We start from the raw sequence: 18,522 nt of genomic DNA, 5'->3' as shown, positions 1-18,522 counted from the left end.
GGAATGGGAACAGCACGAAAATGATTCAGTGGCCATAATGCCATTCCTGACCATATCGAGTCCCATCCTTGTCGACGAATGTAACCGTGTTAATCACCTTTGGAGGCGAACTCCACTCAAACAGGACTGAGCAATTTAGAGCTTATCTCTAAGCCCTTTTGAACTGTTATGGCTTCTCAAAGGAAGGCCAGTACATAAAATTACACAAAAGCCGCCAGACCACATCACAAACAGAACTGAACAATGCACAGGTGTTGCTCACATAGAGACACACACACACACACACACACACACACACACACACACACACACACACACAAACACAGAGAAGCCGTATCTATAGAGAGATAGATGACAGTGTATTTTTCGCGTGGCTATAAATTGATTCGACCTTTGCACTTTTACAGTGAGGATAATTTACGGGTCCAATTTACGTTCTGGACACTGCGGTGACCTTCTAAAAATAGTAACAGAACGCCGGGAATATCCGAAGGTGCCCCCCTCATACTATAGTGCACCATACGAAGGAAGGGAGGTAAACGCTGAAAACATGGAGAAGATAAGGAAGAGTTACTTATAATGGTGAAATGAACACAAAAACCAAATTCGGTTCAGCGCTGCGCGCTGAGAGCACGTGTTGAAATATCTCATCGATGATATTGTGTCCGGGGTGTAGCTGAATACGGTGTCCAAATTTGAAAAAGATCCACCGAGAACTTTGGCGTTGTGATGTGGTCTAGCGGCTTTGGTGTGTCGGTATGGGGGCCCGGGTAGCTGAGGTGGAACCAAAATCGGTTCAGCGCTGCGCGCTGAGAGCACGTGTTGAAATATCGACCAGGTTGTGTCCTGTCCCGGGTGTACCTGAACATGCCCACCAAATTTGAAGCAGATCCATCGAGAACTTTGGCCGTGCATCACGCACACACACACACACACACACACACACACACACACACACACACACACACACAGACAGACAGACAGACACAAGTCGTATATATATATAGATACTAGATGATTACCCGCTTCGCCGGGTACCGGCTTCGCCGGGAAGAAGTAGAGCCGAATACCAGGCTGCGCCTGGGACCCGGCTTTGCCGGGTGTGCACGAAGGAAAGGAGATAAACGCGCAAAACACTGGAGACCTTCTAAAAATAGTAACGTGCAGTGACCTTCTAAAAATAGTAACGTAGTAACGGGAATATTGATTGACGCCACACGGAGGAAGGGAGATAATCGCGGCTGAAAACACTGGAGAAGATAAGGAAGAGTTACTGGTAGTGGATCCCGACAAACAAAAAAACAAAAAACAAAAGCGCTGAGAGCACGTGTTCAAATATCTCATCTATGAGGTTGTGTAGCTGAATACGGTGTCCAAATTTGAAAAAGATCCACCGAGAACTTTGGCCGTGCATCGCGAACAGACAGACAGACAGACAGACACTAGTCGTATATATATATAGATATATATACGACTTGTGTCTGTCTGTGTGTGTGCGTGTGTGTGTGTGTGTGTGTGTGTGTGTGTGTGTGTGTGTGTGTTCGCGATGCACGGCCAAAGTTCTCGATGGATCTGCTTCAAATTTGGTGGGCATATTCAGGTAGACCCCGGACACAACTTGGTCGATGAGTATTTTCAATACGTGCTCTCAGCGCGAAGCGCTGAACCGATTTTGGTTTTTCTGTTCATCTTCCCAGATCCATTCCCAGTAACTCTTCCTTATCTTCTCCAGTGTTTTGCGTTTATCTCCCTTCCTTCGTGTGGCGTCAATCCATATTCCCGTTACTATTTTTAGAAGGTCACTGTCCACAACGCTCAATCCATATTCCCGTTACTATTTTTAGAAGTTTTCCTTCGTGTGGCGTCAATCGCGTACCAGGTGCGTCACTCGCCAATCATGCGCCACTCACCCGGCAAAGCCGGCTACCGGTATTCAGCTCTACTTCTTACCGGCGAAGCCGGCTACCCGGCGAAGCGGGTATTCATCTAGAATATATATATATAGAGGAAGGCCTGGCAACAGGTCAAAAATTTGGGCTGCCACTTCAAATTCTTTGTTTGGCTTTTCTTTTCCTTGATTTTGTTATATATATATATACTAGATGAATACTCGCTTCGCCGGGAAGAAGTAGAGCCGAATACCAGGCTGCGCCTGGGACCCGGCGCCGGCTTAGCCGGCGCACGAAGGAAAGGAGATAAACGCGCAAAACACTGGAGACCTTCCATAAATAGTTACGTGCAGTGACCTTCTAAAAATAGTAACGTAGTAACGGGAATATGGATTGACGCCACACGAAGGAAGGGAGATAATCGCGGCTGAAAACACTGGAGAAGATAAGGAAGAGTTACTGGTAGTGGATCCCGACAACAACAAAAAAAAAAAAATCGGTTCAGCGCGCACAGCGCTGCGCGCTGAGTGCACGTGTTGAAAGATCTCATCGATGAGGTTGTGTCCGGGGTGTAGCTGAATACGGTGTCCAAATTTGAAAAAGATCCACCGAGAACTTTGGCCGTGCATCGCGAACAGACAGACAGACAGACAGACAGACAGACACTAGTCGTATATATATATACTAGAATGAATACCCGCTTCGCCGGGTAGCCGGCTTCGCCGGGAAGAAGTACTTAGAGCCGTACGCCGGCTTCGCCGGGTCCGAACAATGGACCCGCCAAGCTTAGGTCCCTCCCAGATTCGTGGAATGGGAACAGCACGAAAATGATTCAGTGGCCATAATGCCATTCCTGACCATATCGAGTCCCATCCTTGTCGACGAATGTAACCGTGTTAATCACCTTTGGAGGCGAACTCCACTCAAACAGGACTGAGCAAGTTATGGCTTCTCAACGGAAGGCCAGTACATAAAATTACACAAAAGCCGCCAGACCACATCACAAACAGAACTGAAGAATGCACAGGTGTTGCTCATATAGAGACACACACACACACACACACACACACACACAAAAACACAGAGAAGCCGTATCTATAGAGAGATAGATGACAGTGTATTTTTCGCGTGGCTATAAATTGATTCGACCTTTGCACTTTTACAGTGAGGATAATTTACGGGTCCAATTTACGTTCTGTACACTGCGTTGACCTTCCAAAAATAGTAACAGTAACAGAACGCCGGGAATATCCGAAGACGCTCAGCGCAGTGGACAGCGCAGTGACATTCTAAAAATAGTAGTAACTTACAACTGAACGGGAAAGCCACACGAAGGAAGGGAGATAAACGCCAAACACTGGAGAAGATAAGGAAGAGTTACTTATAATGGTGAAATGAACAGAAAAACCAAAATCAGTTCAGCGCTGCGCGCTGAGAGCACGTGTTGAAATATCTCATCGATGATATTGTGTCCGGGGTGTAGCTGAATACGGTGTCCAAATTTGAAAAAGATCCACCGAGAACTTTGGCGTTGTGATGTGGTGTAGCGGCTATGGTGTGTCGGTATGGGGGCCCTGGTAGCTGAGGTGGAACCAAAATAGCTGAGGTGGAACCAAAATCGGTTCCGCGCTGCGCGCTGAGAGCACGTGTTGAAATATCGACCAGGTTGTGTCGTGTCCCGGGTCTACCTGAATATGCCCACCAAATTTGAAGCAGATCCATCGAGAACTTTGGCCGTGCATGGCGAATACACAAATACACAAACACACAAACAGATACACAAACACACAGACACAAGTCGTATATATATATAGATATATAGATATATAGAAGAGTGGATCCCCTCTTGCTGGGAGGTAAAAGTGAGAGACAGAGGGGTCCATACCTTGTCCCGCGAGGATGAAGTAGAATTGAGTGGGAACGTGACCCTGCTTGAGGATGACCCTGCGCCGCGAGTACTCCTGAAATTCGCCTGTCTTGGCCATTGTGTACTGAGTGTGCAGGGGGTAGAGGCAGAAGTTTGGCAGGCACTGCAGGTCCGTCATGGCACGGCGCACATCATCGTTGTCCCGAAGCTTGGCTGCAGTCGTCAGGATACGTCGCCCCTCCGGTGTGAGGATGACCTGTTTGTTTTTCGTCTTGTCCTGGTGGAGAGACCGTAGTAATAGTGTGTGGTGAGAGGTTAGACGTTGGGTGTTGTGTGTGCATTTAGAGGCAGTGACGGTAGAATGAGATAGTGATGGTGGTGATGATGATGCTGATGATGATCATGATCATGCTGCTGATGATGATGATATCTAACCGTGGCAATGATGATGATTGTGATGACTATATCTGCATTCAGCGACGAAAGTGACGAAGAAGACGGCGATAAACACACCTACAGTTTCTGAAGTCGTCGTTGCTTTTGTACGAGTCTATAGGTGCCGCGTGTAAAAAGTGAAATGGATGGAGCAACTTCAACACGTACACCCCCTCCCCTCCCCTCAAAACAGAACGCCCTGCTGGCTGTTCACAAGTTCTTGCCCATCCTTATACAGTCCAACTCATCACGACGAAGAAACCCAAGCAACGTAGACATAACATCAGGTAGTTACACGCACATAAAGTACAGCTTGTGATAAGGGCAGAAAGAAATAACACACCCAATGTCAATCTGAAGCGACCAGAACGTTTTGAAAAGGTACCTTTTTTTCTCAATACTTGTGGGTTTTTTTGGTAGCTCTATCGTTCACCAACACTAGATAATGGGTGCCTGTCGTGACTGAGAAAACCATTATACTCGTACTTCAGTGTTCAATAAAGTTACACAGGGGTGTACCTTAACTTTTTTTGCAACCGGTCAGGTGGGCCGGTAAGTCAAAAATTGAACCGGCCCCCCAAAATCCCAACCGGCCCCCAACCTGCCGGGATTTCTTACAACCGCCCCTGCGGCTCGTCGCGTGCTAACCACATACACAAAAGACGTACATTCATACTTATAATGCATACATGTGGATTTGCACTACTAATAACTACCACAAACACACACAAAACTTGATGACTAAAATGCTATGTTTTAATATAATGATAATTAACCTTGTTTTAATAAAGAATTTAAAATAAAAGCCGCCACAAAGAAATAAGAAATCAAAACCACATTCACACCCTGTCACACAATCACACACTAAACCTCACTAAAAGTTACCCCCTTTATGTACCCCCTACCACACAATTTACAAAGTAATTTACTATGGAACTTTACGTACCACATAAACACACACTACAAAAAAGTAAATCAGCATTTTAAAAAAAAATTTAAATTATGTTTTTTGTTGTGTAAAACCAAGTATAAAAAGCTGACTACAAACAAAAAAGATTCTAAGTTGCTTTCTTGTTTTGTTTCTTTTTCTTTATGTCTGTGTTATTAATATTACTGTTAAATCAAGCAGAAGTATAAAAGTTGCATACCAGCCAAATCTACCACAGCTTAAATCATAAATAATCAAAAGCATTATATTTCATTTCTATTTCCTAATGAAAACAAACAGATGTTCAGATTTCCTGATCCTAGAATTGTTCACAGGTGATCTTTATGCTTTTGATTCAGCAGAGTTGCATCCCTTGTCCTATTGTTGAAGGTCTGTCTTTTCTTCTTTATCACATAATAGTGGATCGGGTTGGTTTTTATATTTAGTCAAGTTTTGACTAAATATTTTAACATCGAGGGGGAATCGAAACGAGGGTCGTGGTGTATGTGCGTGCGTGTGTGTGTGTGCGTGTGTGTGTGTGTGTGTGTGTGTGTGTGTGTGTGTGTGTGTGTGTGTGTGTGTCACTGTGTGTGTGTAGAGCGATTCAGACTAAACTACTGGACCGATCTTTATGAAATTTGACATGAGAGTTCCTGGGTATTAAAATCCCCGAACGTTTTTTTCATTTTTTTGATAAATGTCTTTGATGACGTCATATCCGGCTTTTCGTGAAAGTTGAGGCGGCACTGTCACGCCCTCATTTTTCAACCAAATTGGTTGAAATTTTGGTCAAGTAATCTTCGACGAAGCCCGGACTTCGGTATTGCATTTCAGCTTGGTGGCTTAAAAATTAATTAATGACTTTGGTCATTAAAAATCGGAAAATTGTAAAAAAAAAATAAAAATTTATAAAACGATCCAAATTTACCTTTATCTTATTTTCCATGATTTGCTGATTCCAAAAACATATAAATATGTTATATTCGGATTAAAAACAAGCTCTGAAAATTAAATATATAAACATTATTATCAAAATTAAATTGTCCACATCAATTTAAAAACACTTTCATCTTATTCCTAGTCGGTTCCTGATTCCAAAAACATATAGATATGATATGTTTGGATTAAAAACACGCTCAGAAAGTTAAAACAAAGAGAGGTACAGAAAAGCGTGCTATCCTTCTTAGCGCAACTACTACCCCGCTCTTCTTGTCAATTTCACTGCCTTTGCCATGAGCGGTGGACTGACGATGCTACGAGTAGTACTGTCACTACTTGTACTAAGTTGGTCAGCAAAGCTGGTGTTAACATATTTTGGAAAACGGTCTCAATGTGTATCCCTGCAGTCAATGACATAATCAGGGGCGGACGAGGGGGGGGGGGGTGCACAGGGTGCAGGTGCACCCCCCCTCCAGCAAAAAAACCCAAAAAAACAATCAAGTCTTTAGTGATTTTAAATGGAAATTGTGAATTTGGAAAGCTGATTCTATGACCATTTCTAAGTTCAAATGGCACCAGATGGCACCATTTTGCTTCTTTGGGCCAAACAAATTTTCGGGGGGGGGGGGGGGGGGGCATGCCCCCGGACCCCCCTAGCAAATTCGGGCGCTTCGCGCCCATCACATTCACTTTCCGCCCCTGATAATTATATACTGTTCAAAAAAAGAAACGCATAGTTGCTACTTGCCAAATTTGTTTTATTTTTCGAAAAAATTAACAGAAAATCCAATATTTAGATTATTTGTTTGAAATTTGGTATGGACACAGTTGAATGCACACACAGTTCATTTGCATCTTCAAATCAATCAGTCAATCAATACGATTGGGTGCCGAGGCTGTCAAGTCAGTAGGGGGTGTGACTGCCTTGAGCAGCAACAACTGCCCGGCACCTTCTGGGCATGGACTGGATCAGATGCCGGATATCTTGCTGTGGGATGGTGTCCCACTCCTCCTGAAGTGCCTGCAATAGATCGCGGTGATTTGCCGGCGCTTCTTCTCGCCTGCGCACACGTCTGTCCAATTCATCCCAGAGGTGTTCTATCGGGTTCATGTCTGGCGACATGGATGGCCAGGGAAGCACCTGGACATGGTGGTCGGTGAGGAACTGGGTGGTGAGTCGTGCTGTGTGCGGGCGAGCGTTGTCCTGCTGGAATATGGCATCCTGGTCAGCCAGAAGAGGAAGGGCGTGTGGGCGCAGAATTTCCTCCACGTATCGCTGGGCAGTTATGCGCCCTTGGACGTGCACCAGGGTGCTCCTTCCAGCGGTATTGATCGCCCCCCACACCATGACGCCTCCACCACCATGAACGGGTGCCTCATCCACACAGTTGGGCGCGTAACGTTCGTTTACTCTCCGGTAGACCCTCCTCCGACCATCATGTCGCTGGAGCAGGAAGTAGGACTCGTCGCTGAACCACACGTGTCTCCAGTGATTCCGGACGGTCCAGCGAAGGTGCTGGTTGCCCCACTGCACTCGGTTCTGGCGATGGCGGCGGGTGAGGACAGCTCCTCTGTGAGGTCTGCGAGCTCTCAAACCAGCTTCATGCAGGCGGTTCCGCACGGTCTGGTCCGATAATCGGTGTGGCCCGGGGAGAGCCTGGACAGAAGATGAGGCCGACAGGAAACGATTCCGGAGGTGGCGGAGCCGTATGAAGCGGTCGTGAGCAGCAGTTGTCGCCCTTGGTCTTCCCGCTCGTGGCAAGTCAGCTACGGAGCCAGTGGCTTGAAACCTGACCCACAGTCTACTGATGGTGCTCTGGGACACGTGGAAGTGCCTGGCGATTGCACTTTCACTTTGGCCTGCTTGTAAACGACCCAATGCAATTTGGCGATCTTCTCTGCTCAATCGGGCCATCTTTCGTCGCTGAATTGTCGTCTGATTTCTTTGTGGCGAACAATCCGCTTTTATGGGTTTTGGAAGACATGGTGAGAGCTCAATATTCCCCGAGTTTCACGAGATTACACTGAAGCATGACGAGTGGTCATGCCAAATGAGCAATTTTGACATTGTAGCCACTGATAACGCATGCGTCACGTGCAGAGCTCACTTGTGGCAATGGACGAAAGGTCGACGACCAGATAAACATTTTCTGCAGTTTGGTGGATATCCTTGTAGCCATATAACTAAATTAACCAAATATTACAAGCTATGCGTTTCTTTTTTTGAACAGTATATATACATTTCCCAGAAACTGGATCAGTGGTACATAGCAGGCACATCAAAGGTAAAATACAGAGGGATAGGGGGAATATGTTTGCTCTGGATGGGCTGTCAGATCAAAGGCAGATGCATTGTAAAAGCTGGTTGGCCTTGAGACCTGGGTCAATGACCGGTACTTGCAATCTGAACACAGCTGCCTGTCGAGACACTGACCTTCTTACTCGGGGTCAATGACAGAGTTTTTATCTTGTTTGTTTGTTTGATTGCTTAACGCCCAGCCGACCACGAAGGGCCATATCAGGGCGGTGCTGCTTTGACATATAACGTGCGCCACACACAAGACAGAAGTCGCAGCACAGGCTTCATGTCTCACCCAGTCACATTATTCTGACACCGGACCAACCAGTCCTAGCACTAACCCCATAATGCCAGACGTCAGGCGGAGCAGCCACTAGATTGCCAATTTTAAAGTCTTAGGTATGACCCGGCCGGGGTTCGAACCCACGACCTCCCGATCACGGGGCGGACGCCTTTACCACTAGGCCAACCGTGCCGGTAGTTTTTATCTGAGAGGAAACTTTTTTACAACATGTGAAAGTCTCTGAAGGATTGGTGAGCGCAGGATAAGATAAGAGAGGGGGTGAAGTGAATAGCGCAAAGAGGGGGGGGGGGGTAACTATTTTGACTGCTGATGCAATCGCCAGCGGCTCGTGGCACTGGAGGGGTGATGACACGGTCATGTGAGGCGGAGGGGGGTAGCTGTCTAGCCAATGTGTCTGGCCTTGATGGTGGTAGTCCTGAGTCCTTCTCAAAGTGGGGGAAGGGGGGGGGATGAGTGGGCAGTAGAGAAGTGACAGATTTTGAGATCGCCCGCAGAGATATTTGTTCGCCGGCCGTTCCGATTGACTACGTTGTTTAACAACTTTGTGCTTCAGCGAAATTTGAACCCGCCCGGCGGGCGATTTCAGAAGAATTTCAAACCCGCCCGAAGCGATTTGAACCCGCCGGGGGCGAGCGGGCGACCGCCAATATTCACCCCTGGTTACATCGTACATGGCGATTACATAAATGACGTTTAACGTACATGACAGTCTGTAACATTCATGACGGGCGCAAGGCATTTCACCTCAAAACCTAGCCAAAACTCACCCGACGACCATGCTTTTATTTTGCTTGTAGTAGGGGAAGGTTGTCTAATATGGACCACTTTTTGTTTCTTGCTGATAACTAGCTTCTTTTCTTGCGGAGAAGGTTTATTTTGTGTTTGGTAGTCCTTTTCTCTTAAGTTAACCATTAGGCCTAATTAGCGTGAATAACCTTTGATAGACATTCAGCAAAACTCAAATACAGAACAATTCACAACTGGTCAATATTAGGAGCCTGGGCGCTTAATATAGACCAGCGAAGAGGCCTTCACGAATCACTGTTAAAAGCCCCATATACTTCAAAATAACATGATACAACTTAGTGTGAAAGTCAGACTAATTCAAATATGCTTTAGATTTATCTGTTTCGGTTTGATGAGAATAATCTTTGAAGCACAACAGGCCTAGGAAACTAAAGAAATTTATATAACAAGAAGAGCAAACGCTCGATCGAGTCACTTTCGCAGTTCTGAATATTAAGCCCAACGTTAAGTTGTGTGTTGACGAACAGGAAAGGCTAGTTATCTCCCCTGTGTTTCCGATAACGTTTGTAAAAAGCTACAGATGTAAATAATTTGATGTAAAGAATAATCCTATAAAGTTTGAATCAAATCCGATGAATAGTTTCAGAGATATGATATTTCAATTTTTTTCCTTCAAGACATACCTGTGACCTTGAAAAAGGTCAAAGGTCACCAAAGCAGACGTCAAAGTGTAGAGGTCACTGGGAGTCACGTTCACATAAAATTTGAGCCCGGTCACTTTTATAGTTTCCGAGAAAAGCCCAACGTTAAGTTGTGTGTTGCCGAACAGAAAAGGCTAGTTATCTCCCTTGTTTTTCTGATAACGTTCGTAAAAGGCTACAGATGTAAATACTTTGATGTAAAGAATAATCCTACAAAGTTTCAATCACATCCGATGAACTTTGTCAAAGATATAAAATGTCTAATTTTTCCTTTGACGCTGACCTGTGACCTTGAAAAAGGTCAAAGGTCAACGAAACCATCGTTAAAGTGTAGAGGTCATTGGAGGTCACGACTAAACAAAATATGAGCCCGATCGCTTTGATAGTTTCCGAGAAAAGTCCAACGTTAAGGTGGTGTCTACGGACGGACAGACTAACACTGACCGATTACATAGAGTCACTTTTTCTCAAGTGACTCAAAAACAGAGTGAAAATAATGACATTATATGGACTTCCACGAAAAGAAGACTATTTGTTATAATTATTTGTTTTAAAGCTCGAGGGCTAATTATAGGTTATTTTCAACAACCTTCTTTATGAATTAATGAAACCAGCCTTCAGCTTTTATTTTCTTCTATTTTTGTTGAAGAAGGTCCATATTAGGGAACAGACACATACGTTGAGATTTTACTATTATTTTTTGTTTGCAGTAGAAACTAGGGGTCAACACTGCTAAAATGTAACAAATACAGTCTTAGCTGTAATATATATACATATCGTGTTGTGTTTTTGATTGAACTTGTAAATTGAACTTGTAAAGCGCTTCGAGCTGTGGAGAAGCGCTATAATTATAAATGTCAATTATTATTATTTTACTATTATCTTTACTTTACATTTTTGTTTTATTTTATTGCCTTTTTGCTAGACGCAGGCGCACTACCTTGTGCTTAAAAGTGTAAAGTATTTAGGTTGTTTTATGAATACCTGTGTGTTGAAAATGCCACAAAATGGGACCCCGATATTCCCGAAAGCTTGCACAATACTGGACATATACTTTTAACCATGGTAATAACTCACAAGACTTTTTCCTGCACAGAAATGACTGTAAAAACAGCACTGATATTCGTATCATTTACACCATAATGCATGTGACCAGGAAAGGCTTGTCTATATTTTGTCATTTATTATACTCATAAAGACTACACCCGGACAGAAACGTACACAACGTTTTAATAGCCTACTATGTATTTCTCGCAGGACTAGTATATGCAAGTAATTGGCATGCGCTCATGTGCTTACGGTCGACCAATAGCAGGATTGAGGAAAGTTTACCTTTTGCATATTTCTGTATTAGCTACAAGACCCCCGTACAATAGGAAATTGAAATGGTCGCTCCTCATTGACAAGGAGCGTACATGGGAGCAGGCCAGCTGTACTCACGTCAGGGTCGCCGCCCTGTGTGTGCATGGGCACCCTAGCGTGGTCACCAATGTCCACGAACGTCTTATGCTTCAGCTCCATTTCGTAAGATCTGCACCATGTCACGTGAGTAGCATACAGTTAGCACCCACAAAACAACACATTTCAGATAAAAACACAGTGAAAAAGAACAAAACCAGTTCCGCGGATGCTTATTCAATCACTACGAAGAGAAGACGGAGGGGGAGGCAAAGAAGAACAAGATATGCACTAGTGCACTCACGAACAAAAGCTGTAATTGCCACAAGAAAACATCCATCCATCCATCCATCAATCCGTCAATCAATCAGAAAAAATTCAATCAATCAAACCCAAAAAGACGAAGACGGGAAGTAAAAAGAAAGACAGAATGAAAGCTGACATACCTAGTGGCTGACATACCTAGTGGCTGACATACCTAGTGGCTGACATACCTAGTGGCTGACATACCTAGTGGCTGACATACCTAGTGGCTGACATACCTAGTGGCTGACATACCTAGTGGCTGACATACCTAGTGGCCAGCTTGCTGAGGGTGCGGACGATGTGGATGATCATACGCCCTGCCCATTTCCACTTGAGGCGCGAAGTCTGCTTCTGCCTCAAGTGGATGATGCGCTTCATCACACGCAGGACGTCATCGTTGCGTTCACCTTTCTCGCTTTTCGAGCGAGGGGGCAATTTTATCGGGGGCAGTCTCTTGTCGCCGTGGAGTCTGGCTTGACCAAGATCGCCGATATTCGTCGAAGAATGCTTAATCTCTAGTCCAGTCTGCAACATTTCAACATTGAGAACACTACATGTGATACCAGATGTACACGAGTCGTTTGTTTAATACTGAAACTCTGCACGCATTTCAACAGCCTGACCTTGAGAACACTACATGTTGACTCGTGTATAGCTGGTATCACATGTAGTGTTCTCAATGGCTGGCTGTGAAAATGCGTGCAAAGTTTCAGTATTTAAACAAACGTGTAAACCTGGACCGAGGTACACACAGCTAAGGCCAACAAAAAAAATAGGTGTGGTTACGGTAACATAGCCAAAAAAAAATAGGGTAGGAAGGTAGGCAATCACTTTTTTTTTTTTACTTTTTTTTTTAATGTGTACAAATTAAACCTACTTGACAGGGAAATAAGTGTGCGACTCGAACGCTTTTGCTTTCATTGCGTTTTCTGCACTGGTTTTTTTTTTTTTTTTTTGACAAATGTAATAAAAAGTCATAGGGTCGGCCCCTAAAAATAGGGTAGGTCGGGTTACCGTAACCACACCTATTTTTTTTTAGGCCTAAAGTGGGTGCCATCCAATGGGGTGAGAACAAACCACGGGGTCTGGTTGCTTGAAATCGCAACAAAGCTCATTTCAACTAATCAGACATCGCGGCTGCGTTCCAACAATTTGGGTGGCACCCACTTTGGCTTCGTGCAACACAGCCCAGGTTCACACGCGTCGTTTGTTCAAGTACTGAAACCATATGCACGCATTTCAACAGCCAGCAATTGAGAAAAATCCATGTGATACCAGCTATACACGAGTCGTTTAAGAGACGATGTTCGGATATAAGTCTGTCAGGATTTGCAAGCGTAGTGGTAGAGATGCGCCCCACTTATATCGTACAAATAGTAAATACGTGGTCGACCAGTTGAAACCACGATCGCAGCGAAATACTGACTCCGGTGTGTATGTTATGCAGTGTCCAATCGATATGATGCCATTTTCTTTCGAAAATCTGCACATCGGAGCTACAATTCACTTGATGAACCCAAAGTCACACTTCAGATCAACAACCACACCCTCCAAGCTGAAGACTCCCCGACGTACCTTTGACCGCCGCTTGACCTGAAGGAACCAGCTGAAAAAAAATCAAGCAAAAGCAAAACGAGCTATTTGGCACCAAATGGGGTGCAGACCAAAACGTTCTGAAGAAACTGTACGTTATCTAAACAACGAAGTGACTGTGGTAAGATGAACAAAGTTAAAAAACAAAGGATTACTGTACATACTCACCAATACAAAGACGACACAAGACGATTACGAATTTTCGCTTCTGGAAGCTTCATCAGGAAAAGAACACAAAAGACAACAAAAAGCAGACGCAACACGGAACGAACAGGGTTTGAAAAAAAAATGGAGGGGAAACACGCAAAAAGGGGAAGGAACTCTAGGAACGGAAATGAATGAAAGGGGAGAGAAGTGGTTGGATGATGTCAAGGGCACAGGCATACAGACTAAAAGTAATACACACTCATAAAGGGGGGGGGGGAAGGGAGGGGGGGGAGGGGGGGAAGGAAAAAAAAAAGGAGGAAAAACACACGCACGCACGCAAACACACACACACATAAACACACATAAACACACATACCTAAAGTGTGGATGGTTACCTAAGAGGCGGCACTGGGTGCAGTGCCTTTCTAGTGCACTTGCACTAAAACAGCACTGGGTGCAGTACTCGGTCCGGCATCGAAGAATTTTGCACTATAAAAAGGCACAAAATTTGACCTATTTCGTCGCCTATAGAGGACGGAAAGAATGTCATTTTGAACATTGTTATGACATTCTTTCCGTCAAAAAAGTCAATTTAACGGTGTTAAATGAAGCGACCATCCACACAATTAGGTTGTCATCCAGAGTTTAGGTTGCCATCCACGTGTGGATGGTTGCCTTATGGTGATTTAGGCAACCAAACCTGTGGAAACATGGGTACACACACACACACACACACACACACACACACACACACACACACATAAAACCAAACACATAAACATACACAAACTGTACGTTTAAAACGTGCAACCCGTCCTGGAATATGGAACCGCTGTAACTTCCACAGATGCAAAATCAAACAGCGAGAAGCTTGAGAAGTGCAGAACCAAGCCATGAGATTCATGACAGGGGCCATGCAAACCACCCCAATCAAAGAATTAGAAACCGCCACAAGATTACCATTCTTAGAGCAGCGCAAGAACATTAAAGTCCAGACACAGGCAGCAAAGTTCAAGAGAATCGAGGACCATCCAATGCACTCCAGGATGAACAAACCAACAAGAGGAAGGCTCAAACATTCAAGTTTCCTCCAACAGAGCAGAATCCTGGAAAGTAGAGACCCCGAACTCTTGGACCACGTGCCCCAACACATCCCCACAGCCCATACCTCCCCACTCTGGAACAGATCCAGCTTTCCAACCATCCAAAAACAAATCCCAGGAATCCAAAACAAAGGCTCTACTCCCAGTCAGACCAAGACAGGAAATCACTCACTCTAGAGTTTCTTCACGCCATCTATCCCAAGGAGCGGTGGACCCATGTCTATACAGATGGATCTGCAACCGAAGCAACCAGAGATGGATGGGGAGGAGTGCCTATCAGGTACAGGGAAGAAGACGCTGCTCACTCAGTGGCAACGGTGAGATACTCCACAAACTACCAAACGGAAGCAGAAGCGCTAAAGAAAGCAGCAAGAGAACGCCACAGCAACCTACCCAGAGCTCACGAGAAAATCGTCATCTTCACTGATGCCCAATCAGTACTCCTAGCCCTAGAGAAACACAAGGAGCTGAATGAACTTGCGTTTTCCCTCTCAACTCTGACCTCAAAAGCTGACGTCACGCTACAATGGGTCCCTGCCCACCGTGGACTCTACGGAAACGAAACAGCGGACAGACTTGCAAAGAAAGGAGGTCTCTTAGAACAGCCAAACAAAACAGTCTCCTACCAATCAATATCAATCAATCAATATGAAGCTTATATAGCGCGTATTCCGTGGGTACAGTTCTAAGCGCTTGTCGAAGAGTTGTCAACACAGGACTAACAAAGAAACTAACATCTTTAGACGGACACGAACCCTATCACACACTAGCAAACCCTGGTAAACAAACAACTGTTTAACAACAATGTACACATCAATAGCTAGGTCCAAACAAAATAATATTAAGCACAAAGAAAACACCTCTCACAGAGAACAGCACAAGAATGTCTTTTGGGGCACAACACATCACGTCGAGCATGAAAGTCGCAGCCAGCTACGGGAAGAACTGAGTCTTCAACCTGCTCTTGAACGCGTCAAGAGAGGGGCTCTGGCGAAGCTCAAGCGGCAGGGAGTTCCAGACGGAGGGGCCCGCGGAGGGAAATGCACGCTGACCAGCAGATGCGAGTTTCGAGCGAGGGATGTGGAGGCGGAGAGGGTCAGCAGCAGAACGAAGGGGACGGTCGGAGGGCTGGGTGTACAGGTCCAGGGAGGATTGAAGGTACTCGGGAGCAGAGTCGTTGAGACACTTGTAGACCAGAGTGGACAGTTTGTAGGAGATTCGGGTGTTGACAGGGAGCCAGTGCAAGGAGCGAAGTAGGGGGGGTGATGTGGTCTCGCTTCGTCTTCCTCAACGTCAGCCTGGCAGCGGCGTTCTGGACTCGTTGTAGGCCATGAATGGATGAGGCGGGGAGGCCAGCCAGAAGGGAGTTGCAGTAGTCCAGACGACTGAAGATGAGGGAGACAACCAGCTTGACACAGGCGTCGTGGGTGAGGTAGCGACGGATGGAGGCGATGCGTCGTAGGTGGAAAAAGCAGGTCTTGATGATGAAGGAGATGTGTGTCTGCATGGAGAGAGTGGAGTCGAGAAAGACGCCAAGGCTCTTGACAGCAGGGGAGAATGGAACAGTCGCGTCATCCAGCTGGAGGTCGGTCACAGTGAGGGAAGCAATCTTCTGTCGTGTTCCAACGAGAAGGGCCTCCGTCTTCTCACTGTTCAGCTTCAGCTTGTTCTCAGTCATCCAGTTCTTGATGTCAGTGAAACAACTGGAGATGGATCCAAGGAGATCGTCAACGTCCTCCGGCTTGGCGCTGTTCTGGAGCTGCGTGTCATCGGCAAAGGAGTTGTAGTTCAGGCCGTGGCGTTCGATGACCAAGGAGAGGGGTTGGGTGTACAGGGTGAAAAGGACAGGGCCGAGGACAGATCCTTGTGGGACGCCGAAGCGGACAGGGACAGGCTGAGAAGAGAACGAATCAGTGGTGACAGTCTGAGAGCGGTTCTGGAGGTAGTTCCTAAACCAAGAGAGGGCGGTGTCGTGAATGCCGAACGTGGAACTGAGGCGATCGACGAGTAGCTGGTGGTCGATCGTGTCGAAGGCCGCGGAAAGGTCCAGCAGCACAAGGGCAGAGACGAGACCGCTATCTGTTGCGTTCAGGAGGTCCGTGGTGATTCGCAGGAGCGCCGTCTCAGTGCTGTGGTGAGGGCGGTACGCTGACTGGTACACTGGCATCAGCGAGTTCCGAGACAGGTGGGCGCTCAACTGCTCCAGGATGATACGCTCCAGAAGCTTGGAGAGGAAGGGCAGGTTGGACACAGGACGGTAGTTCTTCAACTCGTTGACGTCAAGGCCGGGCTTCTTGATGAGTGGGCGGACAACGGCAGACTTGAAGCAGTCGGGAACGACGCCTGTGGCCAGGGATATGTTGATGATATCTGTGATAGACGGCAGGAGCTTGTCCAGACACTTGGTGAAGAGGAAGCCTGGCAGGGGATCTAGCTCGCAGGTCTTGATGGCCGTCTTGGTGATGAGTCGCTTGACGTGGTTTTGAGTGACAGGCTGAAAGCACGTGAGGGGGGAGCCGGAGAAGGAAGGGGAGGGTGGGGACGGGACGAAGGGCTGCTGATCGAGTGTTTTCCGAAGCTTGTCAATCTTGTCCTTGAAGAACTCCGAGAATAACTCCGGGATATCCTGTGGTGGGTGAGCAGTGGGTAAGGGGGCAGCGGGGGAGGAGCCCAGGAGAGAGGACATGATGGAGAACAGCTCCCTGGATGATGAGGCGTTGACGATGCAGTCGTGGAAGTGCTCGATCTTGGCAGCAGTGATGGCTTGCGTGACTCGAAGCACCGCATCCCTGAGAAAGACCATCATCAAGACCATCGCACGACAAAAATGGCAGAAAGAGCATCCCAGACACAACAAGGCCGACAGCTACTGTAGCCTGAACAGAGAGGAGCAAATCATCCTCTTCAGATTACGAACGGGACACAACAGAATGCAGGCACATCTGTTCAACAAACTGAAGATAGGAAGTCAGAGATGTGTACTTGCAACACTGCACCAATGACAACAGCACACCTTCTAAAAGAATGCCCACTGCAGGAAGAAACAAGTCGCGTGAAGCGATATAAAAACATTTAGTCAAGCTGTCGGCATCAAAGTAACAGATTAACACCAAAGAACAGTCATCGCCGAGACTATACTAATATAGTTTCGACTAACCACATCTAAAGACCGAGACGGGTCACGCTCGTCTCCGCCTAACGTGCAAACGCAGTACTTACTTAGCCTATTTTCTGTAATTCTGAGCCCATTTTTAGAGAAAACATGACATATATGTATTATATTTTTGAATTCAGGAGAAATTGAGGAATACGATGCAATCATTTTTACATATTTAAGTGAAAATTCGATTTTAATGACAACTTTAATGAGCAAACTAATTAACTAATTTTGACGATGCCAGTCTGACATTCAATCCCATAGTCCGGACTTAGTCGAAGATTGCTTTGCTATTATTTCAATCCATTTGAGTGAAAAATGAGGGCTTAACAGCTCCCATGGGGTCGCCTTCACGCGGCGGGAGTGTTTCCACAGAGCTACCCCACCCCTTTACTTCTCTTCTTTACACCCCCGGTATAGGGGTGTGTATAGGATTCGCTCGATGTGTTTGTTTGTTTGTTTGTTTGTGTTCGCATATAGATCTCAAGAATGAAAGGACCGATCGTCACCAAACTTGGTGAACAGGTTCTGTACATTCCTGACACGGTCCTTACAAAAATTGGGACCAGTCAAACACACGGTTAGGGAGTTATTGGTGGATTAAAATTATACAAGGACTTATAGAGGGACATATTAATGGTCAAAGGGAAATAACCATTCTCACTGCCACCAACTGAGAAGGTTATTTCCCTTTGACGGGGGTGTTTTT

At 45.9% G+C, this 18,522-nt stretch overlaps 1 protein-coding gene across 5 annotated transcripts in view; it reads right to left on the bottom strand.

Annotated features, from left to right (window-relative positions):
* Window positions 1-18,522, bottom strand: part of LOC138969515 (uncharacterized) — a 107,577-nt gene that overhangs the window by 69,303 nt on the left and 19,752 nt on the right. For all 5 annotated transcript variants that reach the window (XR_011456484.1, XR_011456485.1, XM_070342330.1 and 2 more), the window contains 3 exons: window positions 12,082-12,338; window positions 11,550-11,640; window positions 3,775-4,033 (listed from right to left, as the gene is read on the bottom strand). Coding sequence is in view for 3 of the 5 variants with exons in the window: in XM_070342330.1 (XP_070198431.1) it covers window positions 3,775-4,033; window positions 11,550-11,640; window positions 12,082-12,338 (607 nt within the window). In the remaining 2 variants the exon portion in view is untranslated. The remainder of the gene's footprint in view (window positions 1-3,774; window positions 4,034-11,549; window positions 11,641-12,081; window positions 12,339-18,522) is intronic.

Source organism: Littorina saxatilis, linkage group LG6 (genome assembly GCF_037325665.1).
Source record: "Littorina saxatilis isolate snail1 linkage group LG6, US_GU_Lsax_2.0, whole genome shotgun sequence".
Classification (NCBI taxonomy): Eukaryota; Metazoa; Mollusca; class Gastropoda; order Littorinimorpha; family Littorinidae; genus Littorina; species Littorina saxatilis.
Note: the sequence above shows the minus strand (reverse complement) of the source record. Positions and strands in the feature narration are given on the sequence as shown.